The sequence below is a fragment of the Aquarana catesbeiana genome, linkage group LG02 (genome assembly GCF_042186555.1).
Source record: "Aquarana catesbeiana isolate 2022-GZ linkage group LG02, ASM4218655v1, whole genome shotgun sequence".
Classification (NCBI taxonomy): domain Eukaryota; kingdom Metazoa; phylum Chordata; class Amphibia; order Anura; family Ranidae; genus Aquarana; species Aquarana catesbeiana.
Genome location: NC_133325.1, coordinates 150,541,792 through 150,562,005, shown reverse-complemented (window position 1 = coordinate 150,562,005; position 20,214 = coordinate 150,541,792). Strand labels below are relative to the sequence as shown.

Below are 20,214 nucleotides of genomic sequence, written 5' to 3'. Positions count from 1 at the left end.
TTAGAACCCCATTGAAGTCTATGGGACTCGAACGTTCGAAATCAAAAGTGCTCATTTTAAAGGCTAATTTGCATGGTATTGTCCTAAAAAGTGTTTGGGGACCCGGGTCCTGCCCCAAGGGACATGTATCAATGCAAAAAAAAAGTTTTAAAAGCGGCCGTTTTTTCGGGAGCAGTGATTTCAATAATGCTTAAAGTCAAACAATAAAAGTGTAATGTTCCTTTAAATTTCATACCTGGGGGTGTCTATAGTTTGCCTGTAAAGGGGCGCATGTTTCCCGTGTTTAGAACAGTCTGACAGCAAAATGACATTTCAAAGGAAGAAAAGTAATTTAAAACTACTCGCGGCTATTAATGAATTGCCGGTCCGACAATACACATGAAAGTTCATTGATAAAAACTGCATGGGATTTCCCCACAGTGGAACCCCGAACCAAAATAAAAAAAAACTGGTGTGGGGGTCCCCCTAAATTCCATACCAGGCCCTTCTGGTCTGGTATGGATATTAAGGGGAACCCCGCGCCAAAATTTAAAAAAAAAATGACGTAGGAGTCCCCCTCAAAATTCATACCAGACCCTTCAGGTCTGGTATGGATTTTAAGGGGAACCCTGCGCCAAAATTAAAAAAAAAATTGGCGTGGGGTCCCCCCAAAAATCCATACCAGACCTTTATCCGAGCACGCAACCTGGCAGGCCGCAGGAAAAGAGGGGGGGACTAGAGAGCGCCCTCCCTCCTGAACCGTACCAGGCCACATGCCCTCAACATTGGGAGGGTGCTTTGGGGTAGCCCCCCAAAACACCTTGTCCCCATGTTGATGAGGACAAGGGCCTCATCCCCACAACCCTTGGCCGGTGGTTGTGGGGGTCTGCGGGCGGGGGGCTTATCGGAATCTGGAAGCCCCCTTTAACAAGGGGACCCCCAGATCCCGGCCCCCCCGTGTGAAATGGTAAGGGGGTACAAAGGTACCCCTACCATTTCACAAAAAACTGGCAAAAATGTTAAAAATGACAAGAGACAGTTTTTGACAATTCCTTTATTTAAATGCTTCTTCTTTCTTCTATCTTCTATCTTCTTTCTTCTATCTTCTATCTTCCTTCGGTTTCTTCCTCCATCTTCTTCTTCCTTCGATCCTCTGCTTCTTTCTCCGGTGTTCTCGTCTGGCATCTCCCTCCGTGGCATCTTCTTATCTTCATCTTCTTATCTTCATCTTCTTCTCTTTATCTTCTTTTCGGGCCGCTCCGCATCCATGATTGGATGGGAGGCTCCCGCTGTGTGACGCTTCTCTCTTCATCCTTTTCTCTTCATCTTTTTCTCTTCATCTTCTTGTCTTCATCTTCTTTTCGGGCCGCTCCGCATCCATGATGGCATGGAGGGAGGCTCCCGTTGTGTGATGCTTCTCCCCTTCTGATGGTTCTTAAATAACAAGGGGGCCCCCTCTGACGCACGGGGACTTGACGGCAACTTCCCTGTGGCATTCCCCTTGACGTCAGAGGGGGGCGGGGTCTGAAGACAAGAAGATGAAGAGAAAAAGATGAAGAGAGAAGCGTCACACAGCGGGAGCCTATAATCCAATCATGGATGCGGAGCGGCCCGAAAAGAAGATGAAGAGAAGAAGATGCCGCGGAGGGAGATGCCGGATGAGAACACCGGAGAAAGAAGCAGAGGATCGGAGGAAGAAGAAGATGGAGGAAGAAACCGAAGGAAGATAGAAGAAAGAAGATAGATGGAAAAAAAAGACTTTAAATAAAGGAAATGTCAAAAACTGTCTCTTGTCATTTTTAACATTTTTGACAGTTTTTTTGTGAAATGGTAGGGGTACCAATTCACACAGGGGGTTGGGGCGGGATCTGGGGGTCCCCTTGTTAAAGGGGGCTTCCAGATTCCGATAAGCCCCCCGCCCGCAGACCCCCACAACCACCGGCTAAGGGTTGTGGGGATGAGGCCCTTGTCCTCATCAACATGGGGACAAGGTGCTTTGGTGGGCTACCCCAAAGCACCCTCCCAATGTTAAGGACATGTGGCCTGGTACGGTTCAGGAGGGGGGGGCGCTCTGTCATCCCCCCCTCTTTTCCTGCGGCCTGTCAGGTTGCGTGCTTGGATAAGGGTCTGGTATGGATTTTTGGGGGGACCCCACGCCATTTTTTAAAAAATTTTGGCGCGGGGTTCCTGAGGGGGACCCCTACGTCATTTTTTTTTTATTATTTTGGCGCGGGGTTCCCCTTAATATCCATACCAGACCTAAAGGGCCTGATATAGAATTTAGGGGGACCCCCACGCCAGTTTTTTTTAATTTTGGTTCGGGGTTCCCCTGTGGGGAAATCCCATGCAGTTTTTATCAATGAACTTTTATGTGTATTGTCGGAACCGGCAATTCATTAATAGCCGCGAGTAGTTTTAAATTACTTTTTTTCCTTTGAAATGTCATTTTGCTGTCAGACTGTTCTAAACACGGGAAACATGCGCCCCTTTATAGACATACTATAGACACCCCCCAGGTACGAAATTTAAAGGAATATTACACTTTTATTGTTTGACTTCTGCTCCCGAAAAAACGTCAGTTTTTAAAACTTTTTTTTGCATTGATACATATCCCCTGGGGCAGGACCCAGGTCCCCAAACACTTTTTATGACAATACCATATATATAAGCCTTTAAAATTAGCACTTTTGATTTCTCCCATAGACTTTTAAAGGGTGTTCCGCGGCTTTCGAATTTGCCGCGAACACCCCAAATTGTTCGCTGTTCGGCGAACAGCCGATGTTCGAGTCGAACATGAGTTTGACTCGAACTCGAAGCTCACCCCTAGTACAGACAGGCCAGTCACCAACACCATACGAATAAAGCTGTCAATTAAAACTGCCCTGAGAAAACTGAGAGTCATTTTTTGTTTTGGTGCCCCCCTGTTCTATAGCAATTCATGATCCAGGGTAAACTGGATGCCCATGCTCATGGACTCACAGGGGAACCCAAATGGCACCACAGTTGAGAAGCACTGATCTATTATATGGCAGACTACATATCCCAGGCATATGGATGAGAAGAATGGACCCATAGTGTGACCCTGGGTACCACAGGCTGGGAAATTCTAAACAGGCATTTATGATGCAACAGATATTAAATGAGAAGTACAGCCAAAGCTCATTTTGCTGTACTTCTCTTGTGGATCACAGGAGTGCAGTCCATTCTGCACTTTTGTGACCCGTTTTCAGCAGACAGCGGGCTGAAGCTTGCAGTCGGCTGACATCACAGAGCCGGTCCAGGCTCGGGAAAGATCACGATCACATGGTCAGGATACACCCACATGCCTGGACCGGCACCTGGCTCAGCCTCTCTGCGGGCCACTAAGAGCCTGAGATGGCCGCTCCCGCCCCCTTCACAGCCCAGTGCATGCGCGCAGGTGTGGGGGGCAGAGCAGAGAGCCAGTGACTGACAGTCACCGGCTCTCTGCTCAGGGAGCTCTGAGAACTGAGCAATTGCCGGTGCTGGAACCGATGCTGCATCCAACTAGGTACAGTGGGGCAAAAAAGTATTTAGTCAGCCACCAATTGTGCAAGTTCTCCCACTTAAAAAGATGAGAGAGGCCTGTAATTGTCATCATAGCTATACCTCAACTATGAGAGACAAAATGTAGAAACAAATCCAGACAATCACATTGTCTGATTTTTGAAAGAATTTATTTTTCAAATTATGGTGGAAAATAAGTATTTTGTCAATATCAAAAGTTAATCTCAATATTTTGTTATATATCCTTTGTTGGCAATGACAGAGGTCAAATGTTTTCTGTAAGTCTTCACAAGGTTGTCACACACTGTTGTGGTATGTTGGCCCATTCCTCCATGCAGATCTCCTCTAGAGCAGTGATGTTTTGGGGCTGTCGCTGGGCAACATGGACTTTCAACTCCCTCCAAAGGTTTTCTATGGGGTTGAGATCTGGAGGCCACTCCAGGACCTTGAAATGCTTCTTACGAAGCCACTCCTTTGTTGCCCGGGCAGTGTGTTTGGGATCATTGTCATGCTGAAAGACCCAGCCACGTTTCATCTTCAATGCCCTTGCTGATGGGAGGAGGTTTGCATTCAAAATCTCACGATATACATGGCCCCATTCATTCTTTTATGTACACGGATCAGTCGTCCTGTTCCCTTTACAGAGAAACAGCCCCAAAGCATGATGTTGCCACCCCCATGCTTCACAGTAGGTATGGTGTTCTTTGGTTGCAACTCAGCATTCTCTCTCCTCCAAACACAACGCGTTTCTACCAAACGGTTCTACTTTGGTTTCATCTGACCATATGACATTCTCCCAATCCTCTTTCGTTCTCCCAGTCCGCTCCCCATTCTTGTGATGATTTTGACCCCACGGGGTGAGATCTTGCGTGGAGCCCCAGATCAAGGGAGATTATCAGTAGTCTTGTATGTCTTCCATTTTCTAATTATTGCTCCCACAGTTGATTTCTTCACACCAAGCTGCTTGCCTATTGCAGATTAAGGCTTCCCAGCCTGGTGTAGGTCTACAATTTTGTTTCTGGTGTCCTTCAACAGCTCTTTGGTCTTCACCATAGTGGAGTTTGGAGTGTGACTCTTTGAGGTTGTGGACAGGTGTCTTTTATACTGAAAACATTTTCAAACAGGTGCCATTAATACAGGTAATGAGTGGAGGACAGAGGAGTATCTTAAAGAAGAAGATACAGGTCTGTGAGAGCCAGAAATCTTGCTTGTTTGTAGGTGACCAAATACTTATGTTCCACCATAATTTGCAAATAAATTCTTTCAAAAATCAGACAATGTGATTGTCTGGATTTGTTTCCACATTTTGTCTCTCATAGTTGAGGTATACCTATGATGACAATTACAGGCCTCTATCATCTTTTTAAGTGGGAGAACTTGCACAATTGGTGGCTGACTAAATACTTTTTTGCCCCACTTTAAGTATAATAAAAAAAAAAAAAAAACATCCCCATACTTCTCTTTTAAGTTTCTCCCTAAGCCTAGTACACATGATGAGAAAATCAGACAAAAAATACCGCTTTCAGAGCAGTTGCCAAATAATATGATTGTTAATACACAGCTTTCCGATCACGACAGTTCATGCAAAATTATCCAGAGGGACAAGCACAAAGATTTTTCTCATACGATAACAGAATGAATGATTTTTGTTTAATCAATACAGTATTTATCCTTTAAAAATCGAGCGAACAAGACCGCACATGCTTAGAAATGAAAGAATACATTACAATACAATACATTACATCATCGCAGGAAGTTGTATTCTGTCTTCCAAGAATTTTCGTAACTCTAGTAAATTATTAGTTTTCGTTATGAGACTAGTATGCAAAAAAAAATAATTCATTCAATATTCTCATCGTGTGTACGAGGCATGAACCTAGGGCTACATGAGCAATTTTTAATCTCAGAGACTGAAAAAAAATCGAGAGAATAAATCGCTATTTTGTGCTACCGGAGAAGATTGGTAATCTCATGAGATTAATTGCCCCAAGATTTTCCTAAATAAACAATTCTTCTGTAAAAAATGTACTACACCTATTGAAGTCTTTGAGGAAGTAGACAGTAGATAATCACCAATAATTTCTGCTCTATAATTAAATTGCATCATTCTGCAATTGTGGGGGATCAATCGCTCAGTCATGCTACTAAAAAATCTTTTGTAGTAGTAGCTGACATTAAAATGAATATGATACAAAGGGATCAATCTCATAATATTTTAATAATTGTCCTAAGTAGCCCTAGCTGAAGCCAATAAGTAGTGTATAAAACTGGCCATACGCTGCTAAAATTTTGGCCAGTTTCTGGTGAATCAACCAAAGTTCAAGCTTTGGGTGGCCCTATCAAGGCCACCTGGCTCAACACAAGTAAATTTTTGACTTTTGTTGAAGAAGTCGCGTGGAATATCATTGGTTGAATAGTTACTGCATCCAGTCACATGGAGTCACTGTTCGGGTATTCAGCAGCCACAGGTCTCACCTGAATAATGCTGAATACAATTGCAGGGGAATTTTCACTTTATTATTATTATTGCTTTTAGTGTGGGTGGAGAAATCTATTTGATTTCTCTTGTTCAGCCCATGGGCTGAATAAGAGGAATCTTTGCGAGTATGACTAGCTTAATGCATTTTTTAAACTAGTGAAAAAAAAAATCAGCGTGATTAAAAACAACTTATTTAAAAACTGAGACCAGTTCAAGAATTTTTTTTTTTGATCGAGATTGTCTTGTTGAATGCGGTGTGTAAGACTTATTATTCAAATGAGAAATTGCCTTCAGTTCAGCTCTATCTTGCATTGGCAGTTCCTTGTAGGATGAATTAAATAATACAATTCGGTCCTCCATCTTCATGCCAGGTATCTAAACTGCATCTCTAAGATTCCTTTATCAGTACTGCTTTGGTCTGCCCAGAGCTGTTATCTCTCTCTTGGGACTTGGGAAAGATTAGTGTAATGGACATCGCTGCTGGATGTGGATTAACCACATGGAATAATCCAACTTTCAGAATTAATCCCCTAAACCAGCTTTGACCTTTCATTGAAATCACTTGTTTGCGGCAGATTCATGCAGAAGCCATGTTGTGATGACAATATTGCACTTCTCAATGGGTGCCCTCCAGGGTGCCCCATATTAATTAACTTTTTTGGATTACAGTACAGAAACTGTTTAATTTGCCGGCATCACAGTGGAACACCTGTAGGATTTATAATGCATGTGGATGTTAATATTCATGTTATAAATTTAAGTAGTTGAGAAACCAATCAAACGAAATGGCTAAAAGCTGAACTGGTATTATTATTATTATTATTATTATATTATACAGGATTTATATAGCGCCAAAAGTTTACGCAGTGCTTTACAATATAAAAGGGAGACAATACAGTTATAATACAATAAAATACAGAAGGATTAAGAGAGCCCTGCTCAGAAGAGCTTACAATCTAATAGGGGGGGGAGGGGGCAGGTGGTACAAAAGGTTGTAACTGTGGGGAATGAGCTGATGGAAGTGGTAAAAAATTAGTTGGAGACATGATAGGCTTTCCTGAAGAGATGAGTTTTCAGGGATCACCTGAAAGTAGCAAGAGTAGGGGATAGCTGGACAGGTTGAGGTAGCGAGTTCTAGTGGATGGGAGAGGCTCTGGAGAAATCCTGGAGACGAGCATGGGAGGAGGAGACGAGAGGGCTTGAGAGTAGAAGGTCTTGAGAAGAGCGGAGTGGACGATTTGGGTGATATTTGGACACAATATTGGTGATGTAGCTCGGGACAGAGTTGTGAATGGCTTTGTATGTTGTGGTTAGTATTTTGAATTTAATTCGCTGGGTGATTGGGAGCCAGTGTAGGGATTGGAGGAGAGGGTTGGCAGACACTGAGCAGTTGGTAAGGTGGATAAGTCTGGCAGCAGCATTCATGATAGACTGAAGAGGGGATAGCCTATAGAGAGGTAAGCCAATGGGAAGGGAGTTGCAATAGTCAAGGAGAGAGTTAACAAGGGAGTGAATGAGGAGCTTGGTGGTTTCATTTGTTAAAAAGGGGAGAATTTTAGAAATGTTACGGAGGTGAATTCTACAAACTTTTGACAACGATTGGACTTGAGGCTGAAAGGACAAGTCAGAGTCTAGGATTACACCTAGTACCCTGGCCTGAGGGGAGGGACTGATAGTTGCATTGTTGATTTTGATGGAAAAGTCATGAAGGAGGGCATTAGGTGTTAGGGCATTATTATATGTAACACATTTTTTCCTAGGGTTTTGTAGACTGAAAATAGCTTGAATTTCTCTATATACCATAGCTTGGGTGCATGCATATGGGGTTAATTTAAAAAAGGCAAATAGGTTACTAATTTTGCTAGGAAAATTGTACTAGCTTAGTGAATGAGTTGAAGCTCGGCTGACTTCCATTATCCAATCATGTGCAAGTATAAAAGCTTTTTATTTTCCTTGCATGTGATTGGGTTTTGTTTGCAAAGTGAAACTTCACCACATTCACTAAGCTTTTGGGAAAATTCCCTTGCAAAGCGCAACGTCCTCTGCAAAGTTACCAGCCTATTTGACTCCTGTAGATTATCCGCTATGAATATTATACCTAGAAGAAGAGGTAAGCAATTCAGAAAATTTAAAGCCAAACTCTGGGCAAACAGCTAAATATAGAGTTGAAATATAAATAATTTAACTTATATACCAGTCAATTAATTTAAAATCTGTTTGACTAGTCTTGTGATCTAAGTATGTGATTAAACAATGGAAGAGCATCAACAACTTATGAGTTCATCCCCCTAGGCCATCCATGTACCTTGGTCATATTTTTTTGTTATGATTACATTTTTTCCTATTATTACTTGGGTAACCATAATGAGCTCTAACTTTTAATTTCCCTTCTCTCCTTTGCTAGATTTTTTAACAATTTATTTGCAAAGGTTTTTTTTTCATAAGGCCTATACAGTATGTTAAAAAAATCTTTATTTCACTTATGAAGGTTTTCACTATGCTTTGCTCCAAAAACATAATTTCAGTGTTATAATTAACAGGATAATACACAAACAAAATGTTTGTTTTTAGTGTATAGTACTACAAGTTGTTTTAAAACTAGTACTTGCCAAAAAAAAAAAAAAAAAAACGTATTTATCTTTTGGGGGGTTTTTTGCCTTTAGAATATATTAAGAAATGTAATTTTCGAACACAAAAGGTTTACCAAACGCACATCAACTTTAATGGCATCCCAGTCTTAGTCCGTAAACTTCAATATTGAGTTGGCCCACCCTATGCAGCTATAACAGCTTCAACTCTTCTGGGAAGGCTGTCCACAAGGTTTAGGAGTGTGTCTATGGGAATGTTTGACCATTCTTCCAGAAGCGCATTTGTGTGGTCAGGCACTGATATGGACCAGAAGGCCTGGCTCACAGTCTCCGCTCTAATTCATCCCAAAGGTGTTCTGTCGGGTTGAGGTCGGGACTCTGTGCAGGCCAGTCAAGTTCCTCCATCCCAACCTCACTCATTTATGTCTTGCTTTGTGCACTGGTCCAAATCATTTGGTGGAGGGGGGATTATGGTGTGGGGTTGTTTTTCAGGGGTTGGACTTGGCCCCTTAGTTCCAGTAAAGGAAACTCTTAAGGTGTCAGCATACCAAGACATTTTGGACAATTTCATGCTCCCAACTTTGTGGGAACAGTTTGGGGATGGCCCCTTCCTGTTCCAACATGACTGCGCACCAGTGTACAAAGCAAGGTCCATAAAGACATGGATGAGCAAGTTTGGGGTGGAGGAACTTGACTGGCCTGCACAAAGTCCCCCGATAAAACACCTTTAGGATGAATTCGAGCGGAGACTGCGAGCCAGGCCTTCTCGTCCACATCAGTGCCTGGCCTCACAAATGCGCTTCTGGAAGAATGGTCAAACATTCCCATAGACACACTCCTAAACCTTGTGGACAGCCTTCTCAGAAGAGTTGAAGCTGTTATAGCTGCAAAGGGTGGGCCAACTCAGTATTGAATCCTACGGACTAAGACTGGAATGCCATTAAAGTTCATGTGCGTGTAAAGGCATGCGTCCAATACTTTTGGTAATATAGTGTATATCACTTTGTATCATATGACAAAGTTGTTGCCAAATAAATAGACCCATAGCCGAAAAGGTAAGGTGAACTGTAGAAATTCTGGCCCACAGAGGGTATTTAGGAACTGGAGCTTGAGTGGTTAATGTGTTTTATTTATTGAAGGCATATAGATTAAATTATATTTATGTAATGTCAGCTGAGAGTTGAGCTTTAATAAACATTTGGTTTAGATGAGGTGCATCTGAAAGATGGGAGTAAAGTTTTGTATGATTGCCACGTTGCTGTGCTTTGTTTTGTAAAAGTTTGGTTTAGGGATATGAGCCAAGTGCTTTAAAGAGTGGGAGACATCCGAAGGAAACATTTAATTGGTGGCAGGGGTTTCATTTATGGATTTACTGGAGATTCTTTTTAGTTCATGTTGGAAGGATTCCCCAGTCCCATTGCCTGTGAACTTGGAGCTGGCTTATGTGAACATCCAGTAGATATTTGTATAGCTGTTCCCACCACACACAGTCATATTGTCACATAGTTACACCGGAATTAGGATCCTTGCAATGTATGAAAACCATTACCATTGCCACTACTGTAACTGCTGTACGGTCCACACCAGTTATTTCCATCTGGCCTTGTCTTCTGCCACGTCAACATTCTGCTTAACATCATGGCTGCCTGTTATTTCCTGGATGTCATCCATCCACTATGTTCTTCTGCCTTTCTTTACCTTGCTTTCCTCCACAATCTTGCATAGCTCCACTTCCACTTCCATTTATTGCAATATGACCAAAAAATTTTCATTTTCTCTTCAATAGTCCTTCCAACAGAAGCGGTTTTGCTTCATTGACTCATCATCAATGCTTGTGAACTTGGAGCTGGCTTATGTGAACATCCAGAATATATCTTTTATAGCTGTTTCCACCACACACAGTCATACTATCAAAAACAGTAGTTACACCAGAATTGGGATCCTCACAATGTAAGAAAGCCATTACCATTGCCACTACCGTAACTGCTTGTGGGTCACCAGTTCTTTCCATCTGGCCTTGTCTTTTGCCATGTTGATGTTCTGCTTAAGATTGTGGCTGCTTGTTATTTCCTAGATATTATCCATCTACTGTGTTCTTCTTTTGCCTTTCTTTACCTTGCTCTCTTCCACAATCTTACATATCTTCGCTACAGTTTATTGCAATATGACCAAACAATTGTAATTTTCTCTTCAACAGTCCTTCCAACAGATGTGGTTTTGCTTTATTGACTCATTGCAGCACCTCTTCATTCATGACCATGTTCGTCCAGATGATATTCAAGATCCTCCTGTAGCATCACAGTTCAAAACTTGTGATCTTTTAAAGACTTTGTTAGGAATTAATAAAAAAATGGCTGAGACAAACTTTGTCTTTCAGCTGGAGCGCAGTCAAACGGCTCCTAAATTTTCATTTTCTAAACTGTATGGGGAAAAAAAAGAAGTTGATTGGTTGCTTTTGGCAATGTAATCAGTTGAGATAGCACTTGTCTCAGACACTTTTCATTAATTCCCCCCCATTGTGAGGAAAAACGCCATATCCAAGAAGGAAGCAGACTTGTGTTTGTAGCATTCTTTTCTTTGTACTTAGGGGGAGATAGTTCCTTATCAGCTCTTTGTGTCTCCAAAAACTTTGCTTGGCCCCGTCGATTCCAAATCTAATGTCAGCATTTTTCTTCACGTTTAATTGATCCACATTGCATTTAGAAGGAATTTTGTATGTAAGCGCATTTGCAAATGAAGTAGAACTGTAGTCAGGTGATGAACAATATTTACAAGTCTTCACTGCCTTCTGTAAAGGAAGATACTATGGAGAAATTAATCTTCAAAATTCACAAAAGAAGTACTGAAATTGTTCAAGGTGGATCTCATCACTGCCTGTTCCCAGACATCCTGTGCTCCCTTTCTGTGCTTACACGAGAAATTAGAAGGCTGGCAAACGCCTATTTCAGGCTGAGTGCTGCTGTGCAGACGATGCCAGGAACCTGACAAGTTTAGGTATTTACACTACTTACATAAAAGGAATTGCAATGAGAAAACTGCATTTTCTTGTGTTTTTATATCTGCTTGTAGTTCATCCTTAAAGGAGAAGTGTGGGAATAATAAAAAAATAAACATACCTACTTAACTACCTGCTGTAGCATTGGTGCTGATGCTGCAGCTGTCCCTGGCTGGGTCTAAGCCCAAGAACTGAGCGATCACACGACCGCTGATCGCTTAGTTCCCGAGTCCGCTCTGAGCAGAGTGTGGTGACTATCAGTCACCTCACTCTGCTCTGCCCCCCAGCACTGGGCAGGAGAGGGGGCGGGAGTGGCTGGCTCAGTTTCTCAGCGGCATGTAAGACATTTGGGTGGATCCTAACATTATTGTCGGGATCCCTTCAGATTCTAGAGCTGCTCTGTGACGTCAGCCAACAGCAGGCTTAGCCCTCTGTAGGCTGATCCTGGGTCACAGGACTGCACAAGTAAGTGCACTCTTGTAACCCACAAAAGAAGTATGACCAAAAGAGCTTTGGCCATACTTCTCTTTTAATATTGTATAATCGCTTATAAACATGTTATTTTGTTTGGCTGTTTTTGGGAATATCAGTGAAGGAACAGGAAGCAGGGGAAGAGTTAACATTCTTTGGCCATTGCAAGAAGCTCTTGTCTCTATGTCTAGCTGCTAGAGGAGCTGGTTTTGTGATCTAGCATGCAGTGATATCTGGAGAAAGCAGAAGCATTGATATTTCCCTGCTGGACCACACTGTCCCAAGTCATCATCAATGCATAAGCAGAGGCTGTCTGTGATCTGCTTTGAAAGTAATGAATGTTCCACACCAAAGCAAACTTTGAAATATCTTACAGCTGTAAGTTTGCTGTGATTTCCTTTAAAGGCGTAGCAGCAGGTGAAATGAGAAGGCTTCATCATGAAAATGAAAATCCCAAAGCCATTTGGTTATTAATAACATCATAAGTGTGAAAATATCAGGTGACTGAAGCGATTTGCTCTTTTTTAATGTGTTTTATAGTATCCTCATGTAAAGGATAACGATGTCTATGCTAAAGCCAAAATTATTTTTGTTTCTTAAATTGTGCCAACAGTATGTGAGCTGATAAACAACCGATTAATTAATTACCGGCCTCAATTTAAACTTTATCTTGTTGTCTCCTAGGGCAGGTACCCTCTTGTGGCCATAATATCATTGCCCTGCTTCCAGAATTAACTCGTATCTGCTGGACTACAGAACACCTCCGCCTCTGCTCGTCTCCATAGCATACGGGGAGGTGTTCCGTAGTTCAGTTTAGGAGAACTCAGGCAGGGCTGGCAATGCTGCTTGGGATTTTAGCACAACGGTCAGTATTGTGAGCTCCCGACAGAAAGTTGCTCACTGGATTTCTGGCAGAATCAACAAGTATTTTTTTGTACTTGAATTATTTCAAAAAAATATTAAACAATGCAGCATGTATTGCACAGATGTACAAAATATGTGTGTGTGTGCTTTTTTTTTTTTTTGCAGAGATGTACACAATAATTAAAAACAGAAGTCCACTTGTCAAATGCTAGTATTGCTGTATTACTAGTTGCCTGGTTAGCTCTGTATTGTGTCAGTGGACACATAATGCACAGCAGGTTTATTACAGCATGTGAGTGTCATAGAGTTGATGGGGTAATTTAAGACCCCTTTCACACTGGGGCAGTGCGGGCGTCAGTGGTAAAGCACCACTAGTTTTAGCTGCGTTTTAACACTGTTATAGCGTTGCTTTTTGGCCGCTAGCAGGGTGCTTTTAACCCATGCTAGCGGCCGAAGAAAGGGTTAATAGTGCCCGTGTTGCGGCGCTGCCGGGGCACTTTGCACTTTGCACTCTGCTTTGGCAGTGCTGCACATGCATTTCAATTGTCAGGGGTGTATACACCGCTCCCACACCGCCCCAAAGATGCTGCTTGCAGGACCTTTTGTCCCCTCCTGCAAGCGCACCGCACCAGTGTGAAAACACTCAGGCTTTCACACTGGGGTGGCTTAAGAGGAGCTTTACAGGCACTATTTTTAGCACGCCTGAAAAGCGCCCCAGTGTGAAAGGGGTCTAAAGGCAAACAGGCTGAGCACTTTCCAAGGGAATTTTCCCTAGAACTTAATGAATGGTGAAGCTGACTTTCATCATCCAAGCTGTGCAAGCAAAAACTTTTTTTTTTCTTGTACGTGGTTGAATATTTTTTGCAAAGTCAAATTTCATCTAACCCCTAATATCCTTAGAAATTTAACTTTGGCTTTAGTGAATGAACCCTCAATAATCATGAGTCAATGAAGATATTGTTTATCGCAGAGGGTTATGAGCCCCAAAATAGACCAGACTTGGGTATGTGACCCTTATCTACAGGAGGACTATTAGACCCCTTTCACACCGGGGGCGCTCTTCAGGCGTTTTAGCACTAAAAAATAGCACCTGAAAAGCACCTGAAAAGTGCCTCTCAAGTCACCGCAGTGTGAATGCCCGAGTGCTTTCACACTGGGGCGGTGCGCTTGCAAGACCCACATCCAAATTGCAATAGTGTGAACCCAGCCTGAAATTTGGCTGGTCCCTGCTGAACTGGTCAAATTTCAATCCATTAGTGGCCTGTTTTACCTTGCAGCCTTTGGCCACAAATCGCCTGCGTGTGTCTGTGGTGGTCCGCACAAAGTGGTTATCGTCTCAGCTTTATGATTTAGCCTTGGTATAAACAGTTTACAGAATGAGACAGTTCAGTTTCTGGCTTATCTCTGCCTTTCGCTCTCAGTTGAGTGTATGAGCGATCAGGGTGGATTCCCCTTGGGGAAGGGTGGGATAATCAAACATTTACTGCACACAGCTAACTAAAGCATTCTTCTTGTAGTAACTTTCCTCAGAACATCCTCAGCAGCTCGAGTCATTGAATAGCAGTGTGGAAGACTGTAGTTCAGGCTGCATCTGTCCTTCACGTCTATAACCTTAACAAGCACCTGTATTTACATTAGCTTCCTGGGAAGAGCATCACTCATGTTCTTGCTCTCTGGCAGCGGGAGACAAATGAATGTGTGGAAAACGGCGCCTGCGGCTCTAGCTGTGTTTTTTTTTTTTTTAACTGCTACAATTTACTTAGTGGTGCCTGTGACTGAGTAGTGCTTGTGCTGTGTCTACACAGATGGACCCCATCCACAAACCCATGATGAACCCTAACTTTGGAGTTCCACTTATCAAGGTGAAACGACCGGTCATTTCCTGCAATGTGTGTCAGATCCGCTTCAACTCAGAGGTAAGTGATTCCGCTCACTCCTAGAAAGTGCTGAGCTCCAGAACTGGATTATATTAAGAATTTATTTATCCAGGGAGCTATTTCCACAGATGTTCTTGGACAGAGCCTTTCCGTGCAGCTTTCTTTATTTCTTGCCATACTTTTCTTTTAATATAGGGATTTGGGAATGGTATTTTTGATGCTGTGCCTTAAGGGGCTTTCGCTTCCAATGCCTGAATAGTTAATATTCAAGTTAACAGAATTCAGTCCCCCAATATCATCATGAATTGTGTCTCTCTGTCACTGTCTTCACTTTGAAACTGATTGACAGCTCATGCTGGGAGCAAGGCAAGTGACAGTGGTATATGGGCACAATCAAAACTGACATATATAATGCAGGCTGTCACTAGCATTCATATGGCAGTTTTTGTTTTTCTGAGTCCCCACTATATTATAGTTTTATCTGTTGATACTGGTAATAGATTCTTTATTTTTTTGTTTTCGGTGGTATGACATTGCTGGGTATTCTGAGGAACATTGGCATCCTGTGGGCAGGGTAGTCTTATGCCGTGTACACACGATCGGACTTTACGGCAGACTTTGTCCAGCGTACTTTTCGACGGACTTTACGACGGACTTTCCGAATGAACGGACTTGCCTACACACAATCAACCAAAGTCCGACGGATTCGTACGTGATGACGTACGACCGGACTAAAACAAGGACGTTCATAGCCAGTAGCCAATAGCTGCCCTAGCGTTGGTTTTTGTCCATTGGACTAGCATACAGACGAGTGGACTTTTCGACCGGACTCCAGTTCGTCGGACAGATTTGAAACATGTTTCAAATCTAAGTCCAAACTTTTGAGAAAACAAAGTCCGCTGGAGCCCACACACGATGGAATTGTCCGACGAAATCCAGTACGCCGGACCAAGTATGCCGTAAAGTCCGATTGTGTGTACGCGGCATTAGAGGCTTAGAGGTAGTTTCAAATTTAATTTATGTAAGAAAAAAAATCGGAACTTAAAGCAGTGTCAAACTCCACTTTTTTATTTTTTCCTACAGGTAAACTAATAATAAAGCTTACCTGTGGGATACATGAATATCTCCTAAACGTGCACCATTTAGGAGTTATACTAGCGAGCAGAGACATCACCAGCGCATGCGCTCTGAAGGAACGGCATACCCGTGCCATTCCTTCAGAGCTGTGTGCCGGTGCCAAGACTCCAGCGTGCATGCGCGAGAGTGACATCATCTTGGCTCGGCCATTCAAGTGGCCATAGCCTGCAAACCCGGAAGGAAGACCGGGTGAAGATGGAAGCCTCTGCGGCACTTACAGCAAGCCACTGGAGGGCTTAGTTTCAAGTAAGTATTTCATAATGTGCTAGTATGCGGTACATGTTGTACATTGCTGTGCAGGAGGAAACATTTTTTTTCATTTTCAAGAGTTTACTACCACTTTAAGTTCACTGTACCTTCCTCCCCTCCAGTGATGCGATCGCCCTTGACAGCACCTACATCTGCACCCGGTCTTGTTTGGGATTAGGCATCTTCATCCATCTTGATTGACCTGCCCAGGATGGCCTAACTACCATGCATGCACACAAGAGGTGATTCGTCCCAGCACCAAAACATACTGAGAATATACACTAAGTTGCATATGTTTGTGGGCAGAAGTGGAGCTTTTATTATAGGAAAGACATACAGGGGGAGATATACTAAAACTGGTCACTCAGAATCTGGTGCAGCTGTGCATAGTAACCAAGCCAGCTTCTAACTTCAGCTTGTTCAATTAAGCTTTGACAATAAAACGTGGAAGCTGATTGGTTACTATGCAGAGCCAACCAGTTTTAGTAAATACCCCCCCCCCCGAGTCACTTTTGCAATAAAAGCCTTGCTTTAGTTCTTGTTTAAAGTGAACCTGTGTCCAGACTATGCACACTAAATTATTTACAAATTCTGAACAAACGGGAAAAGTGCTTTAGACAAGCCCTTACTTACCTCTGTAGCTAGAGGCATTGTGAAGAAATTTGTCTTCAAATTTAAAGTGGTTTAAAACCCAAAAACAACAATTTACTATATTGCAGCTTAAGGCTGGGTTCACACTTGTGCGATCACAGATATTGCATGTGATTTGCACCGCACTGCTGTGCAGATCACATGCAAAGTCTGTGCGATGCAAATTCAGCCATACAAAACGCATCGCATTCGCACCAAAATGGTGCAGGACTCGTTATTTGGTCCGCACTGGAATCGGATCGCATGGGTGTTCACACCTATGCAATCCGATTCCTGCACCCTTTGACAGTTCGCACTGCGATCTGCGAACCGATCTGGGGGTGTCATTAACTTTATATTGACACCCCCAGCAGTTCACAGATGTCAGTGTGAACCAGTGAGTGATTTAGGTGAACCGGGACAAAATGTGGTGGCTAAATTTGTTTTCTTTTATTAGGTTTTCCCTTTATTGTCACCTGGTGATCTGGCTGGTCCTGTCTTAGGGTGGCTCCACCCTGGATGGAGAAGCAACAGAGACAACCTTGTACAGCCACATTGCCAATCTGACAGGGTAGTGTTAGACGCACTAGGTTTAGTTGAACAAAACTCCAGCTAACACTTTTTTAAGCAGTTACAGGAACAGTTTTTTTTTTTTTCCATTTGGGATAAAGGATTTACATAAATGAATAATAGCTGATCATTCAAGTCCAGCGTAAAATGCTTTGGGGTCAATTTACTAAAAAACATGCGTTATTTACAGAATGAGTTAAATATTTATGTTTTGCGATATTTATAACTTAAGTTTAGCGTAATTTTTGACAATTTTTTTTTTTCATGCTAACACTGCACCAGAGGAAGATAGTTCTGTAAATAAATGCATACACAAATATTAAACTAAAAATATTCTAGCATGCAAAATTCACAGAACAATCCCCCTCTGGTGACATATTACAATATATTTCGATTCCTGAGATTAGGGCAGAACCTTTCCACACTGATACATTGTATAAAGAGTTCTCCACATTGCTATTTTGTACTTTGCTAAAATACTGGCTGCCTACTGCCAGGTGGTAAATAATGAATGTGTGTGTTCTTTAGTATATTGACTATAATGAGTTGTCTAATTCTTATTTTTTTCCCCCGGTATTTACCTCTCATTCAATATTTTATTCATCTTTGATGAACTGACCCTTTTATTATTTATATGCAATATTCCTGAAAAATTAGTCACGTGACCTTCATATCACATGCAGAATCCTTTAGAGCCCTTTCACACTGCCATCGCCCAGGTGTTGGCGGTAAAGTGACGCTAGTTTTAGCGGTGCATTTCGGGCGCTAGCAGGGCACTTTTGACCTCCCGCTAGTGGCCAAATAAAGGGTTAAAAGCCCCCTCAAAGTGCCACTGCTGAGGCGCTTTTCAGATGCTTCGGCAGCGATACCCATTGACTTCAATGGGCAGGGGCACTTTAGGAGCGGTGTATACACCGCTCCTAAAGCACGTCAAAGAAGCCGCTTGACGGCCTTTTTTTTACATCCTGCTAGCGCAGCGCCCCAGTGTGAAAACACTCGGGCTTTCACACTGGGATTGCAGATGAGGCATATTTTAGGTGCTTTACAGGTGCTAGTTTTAGTGCTAAAGTGCCTGAAAAATGCCTCCAGTGTGAAAGGGGTCTTAGTGAATTGACACCCCATGTCTCAACAGCCGCTTTTGCTGGACTGCATGGTTCGGTAAAGGAAGTAAAAAAAAAAACAAACTTGGTGAAAATAATAATAATAAAAAAAAAAGAAAGAAAATGAATGCAGCCACAACATCCAAGAATTGGTAAGCTGCAATATATTACATTTTTGTTTTTGGGTTTAATACCCCTTTAACAATAGAGCCACAGAAATCTTTTTATTGCTCTTACTTTCTGTTGCAGCAGAATCTTGGCAGGCTGCTGGCTTTCCAAAATAAACACAAAGTGGATGTTTCAAAGCTTTTGGAGGATCTTTGAGGATATTCGAGAATTAATTACCTCACATTACAAGCAGCTAGAAAGGTCAGGGAGCTCTTTTACTGCTGGTTAAGAATATGTAAATAATTGAATGACCATAGTGTGAGCATAGGTGCACTTTAACCACTTGCTGATTGAGTCATAGTCGAATGATGGCTACAGCGCGGACGGCTTATTCCCGCGCATCCAGGAATGTCTGTGACCGTTGCATCCTCTGGACCGCATCACAGATCAGGGTAGAGGGGGCAATGATAGCGGCCCTTTACCATGTGATCACTCCGTCCAATGACAGAACGATCACTTGTCAACAAACCGGTGGTTGTCCCGTTCAGCTCTCTCCTCTCCTCGCCCGCTGTACACACCGATCAGTACAGCGTGCGAGGAGCGGAGGGAGACTGCAGTAGTACTCACCCATGCCTCATCCATGCCTCATCTGTGCCACATCCATGCCTATCTGTGCCTTATCCATGCCCATCTGTGCCTCATTCACGCCCATATGTGCCTCAGTTATGCCCATCTGTGCCTCATCCATACCTCATGTGTGCCTCATTCATGCCCAACAGTGCCTCATCCGCACCTCTTTCATGCCTATCTGTGCTTCATCCATGCCTCATTCATGCCCGTCTGTGCCTCATCCATGCCCATCTGTGCTTCATCCATGCCTCATCTGTGCCACATTCATGCCCCTCTGTGCCTCATTTATGCCCATATGTGCCTCATTCATGCCTATCTGTGCTTCATCCATGCCTCATTCATGCCCGTCTGTGCCCCCCCATCCCCATCTGTGCTTCATCCATGCCTCATCTGTGCCTCATCCATGCCCATCTGTGTCTTATCCATGCCCATCTGTGCCTCATTCATGCCCATATGTGCCTCAATTATGCCCATCTGGGCCTCATCCATACCTCATCTGTGCCTCATTCATGCCCATCAGTGCCTCATCTGTGCTTCATTCGTGCCTATCTGTGCCTCATCCATGCCTCATCTGTGCCTCATTCATGCCCATCTGTGCCTCATCCATGCCCATCCATGCCTCATCCATGTCCATCTGTACCTCATCCGTGCCTCATTCATGCCTATCTGTGCCTCATCTGTGCCTCATTCATGCCCATCTGTCCCTCATCCATGCCCAAACAACCCAGTGGTTATTAAATACCACCAAAAGAAAGCTCTATTTGTGTGAAAAAAAGGACAAAAATGTCATATGGGTACAGTGTCGCATGACTGAGTAATTGTCATTTAAAATAGTAGAGTGCTGAAAGCTAAAAATTAGCCTGGTTAGGAAGGGGGTATAAGTGCTTAGTGGGCAAATGGTTAAAAAAGAAGTATGGGTTTATTTTTTTTTTTTTTTAGAATCATACTTATCTAGGTGGATGCTGCATCTGTCCCCCCACGCCTCTGTACTGAGAACCAAGCGATCGAACAT

General features: G+C 42.9%; 1 protein-coding gene across 4 annotated transcripts in view; it reads left to right on the top strand.

Moving 5' to 3' along the window:
• ZNF385A (zinc finger protein 385A) overlaps positions 1-20,214 on the top strand; it is a 316,674-nt gene that overhangs the window by 199,494 nt on the left and 96,966 nt on the right. For all 4 annotated transcript variants that reach the window (XM_073613634.1, XM_073613633.1, XM_073613632.1 and 1 more), the window contains one exon: positions 14,707-14,817. In XM_073613634.1, coding sequence (XP_073469735.1) covers positions 14,707-14,817 — 111 coding nt within the window. The remainder of the gene's footprint in view (positions 1-14,706; positions 14,818-20,214) is intronic.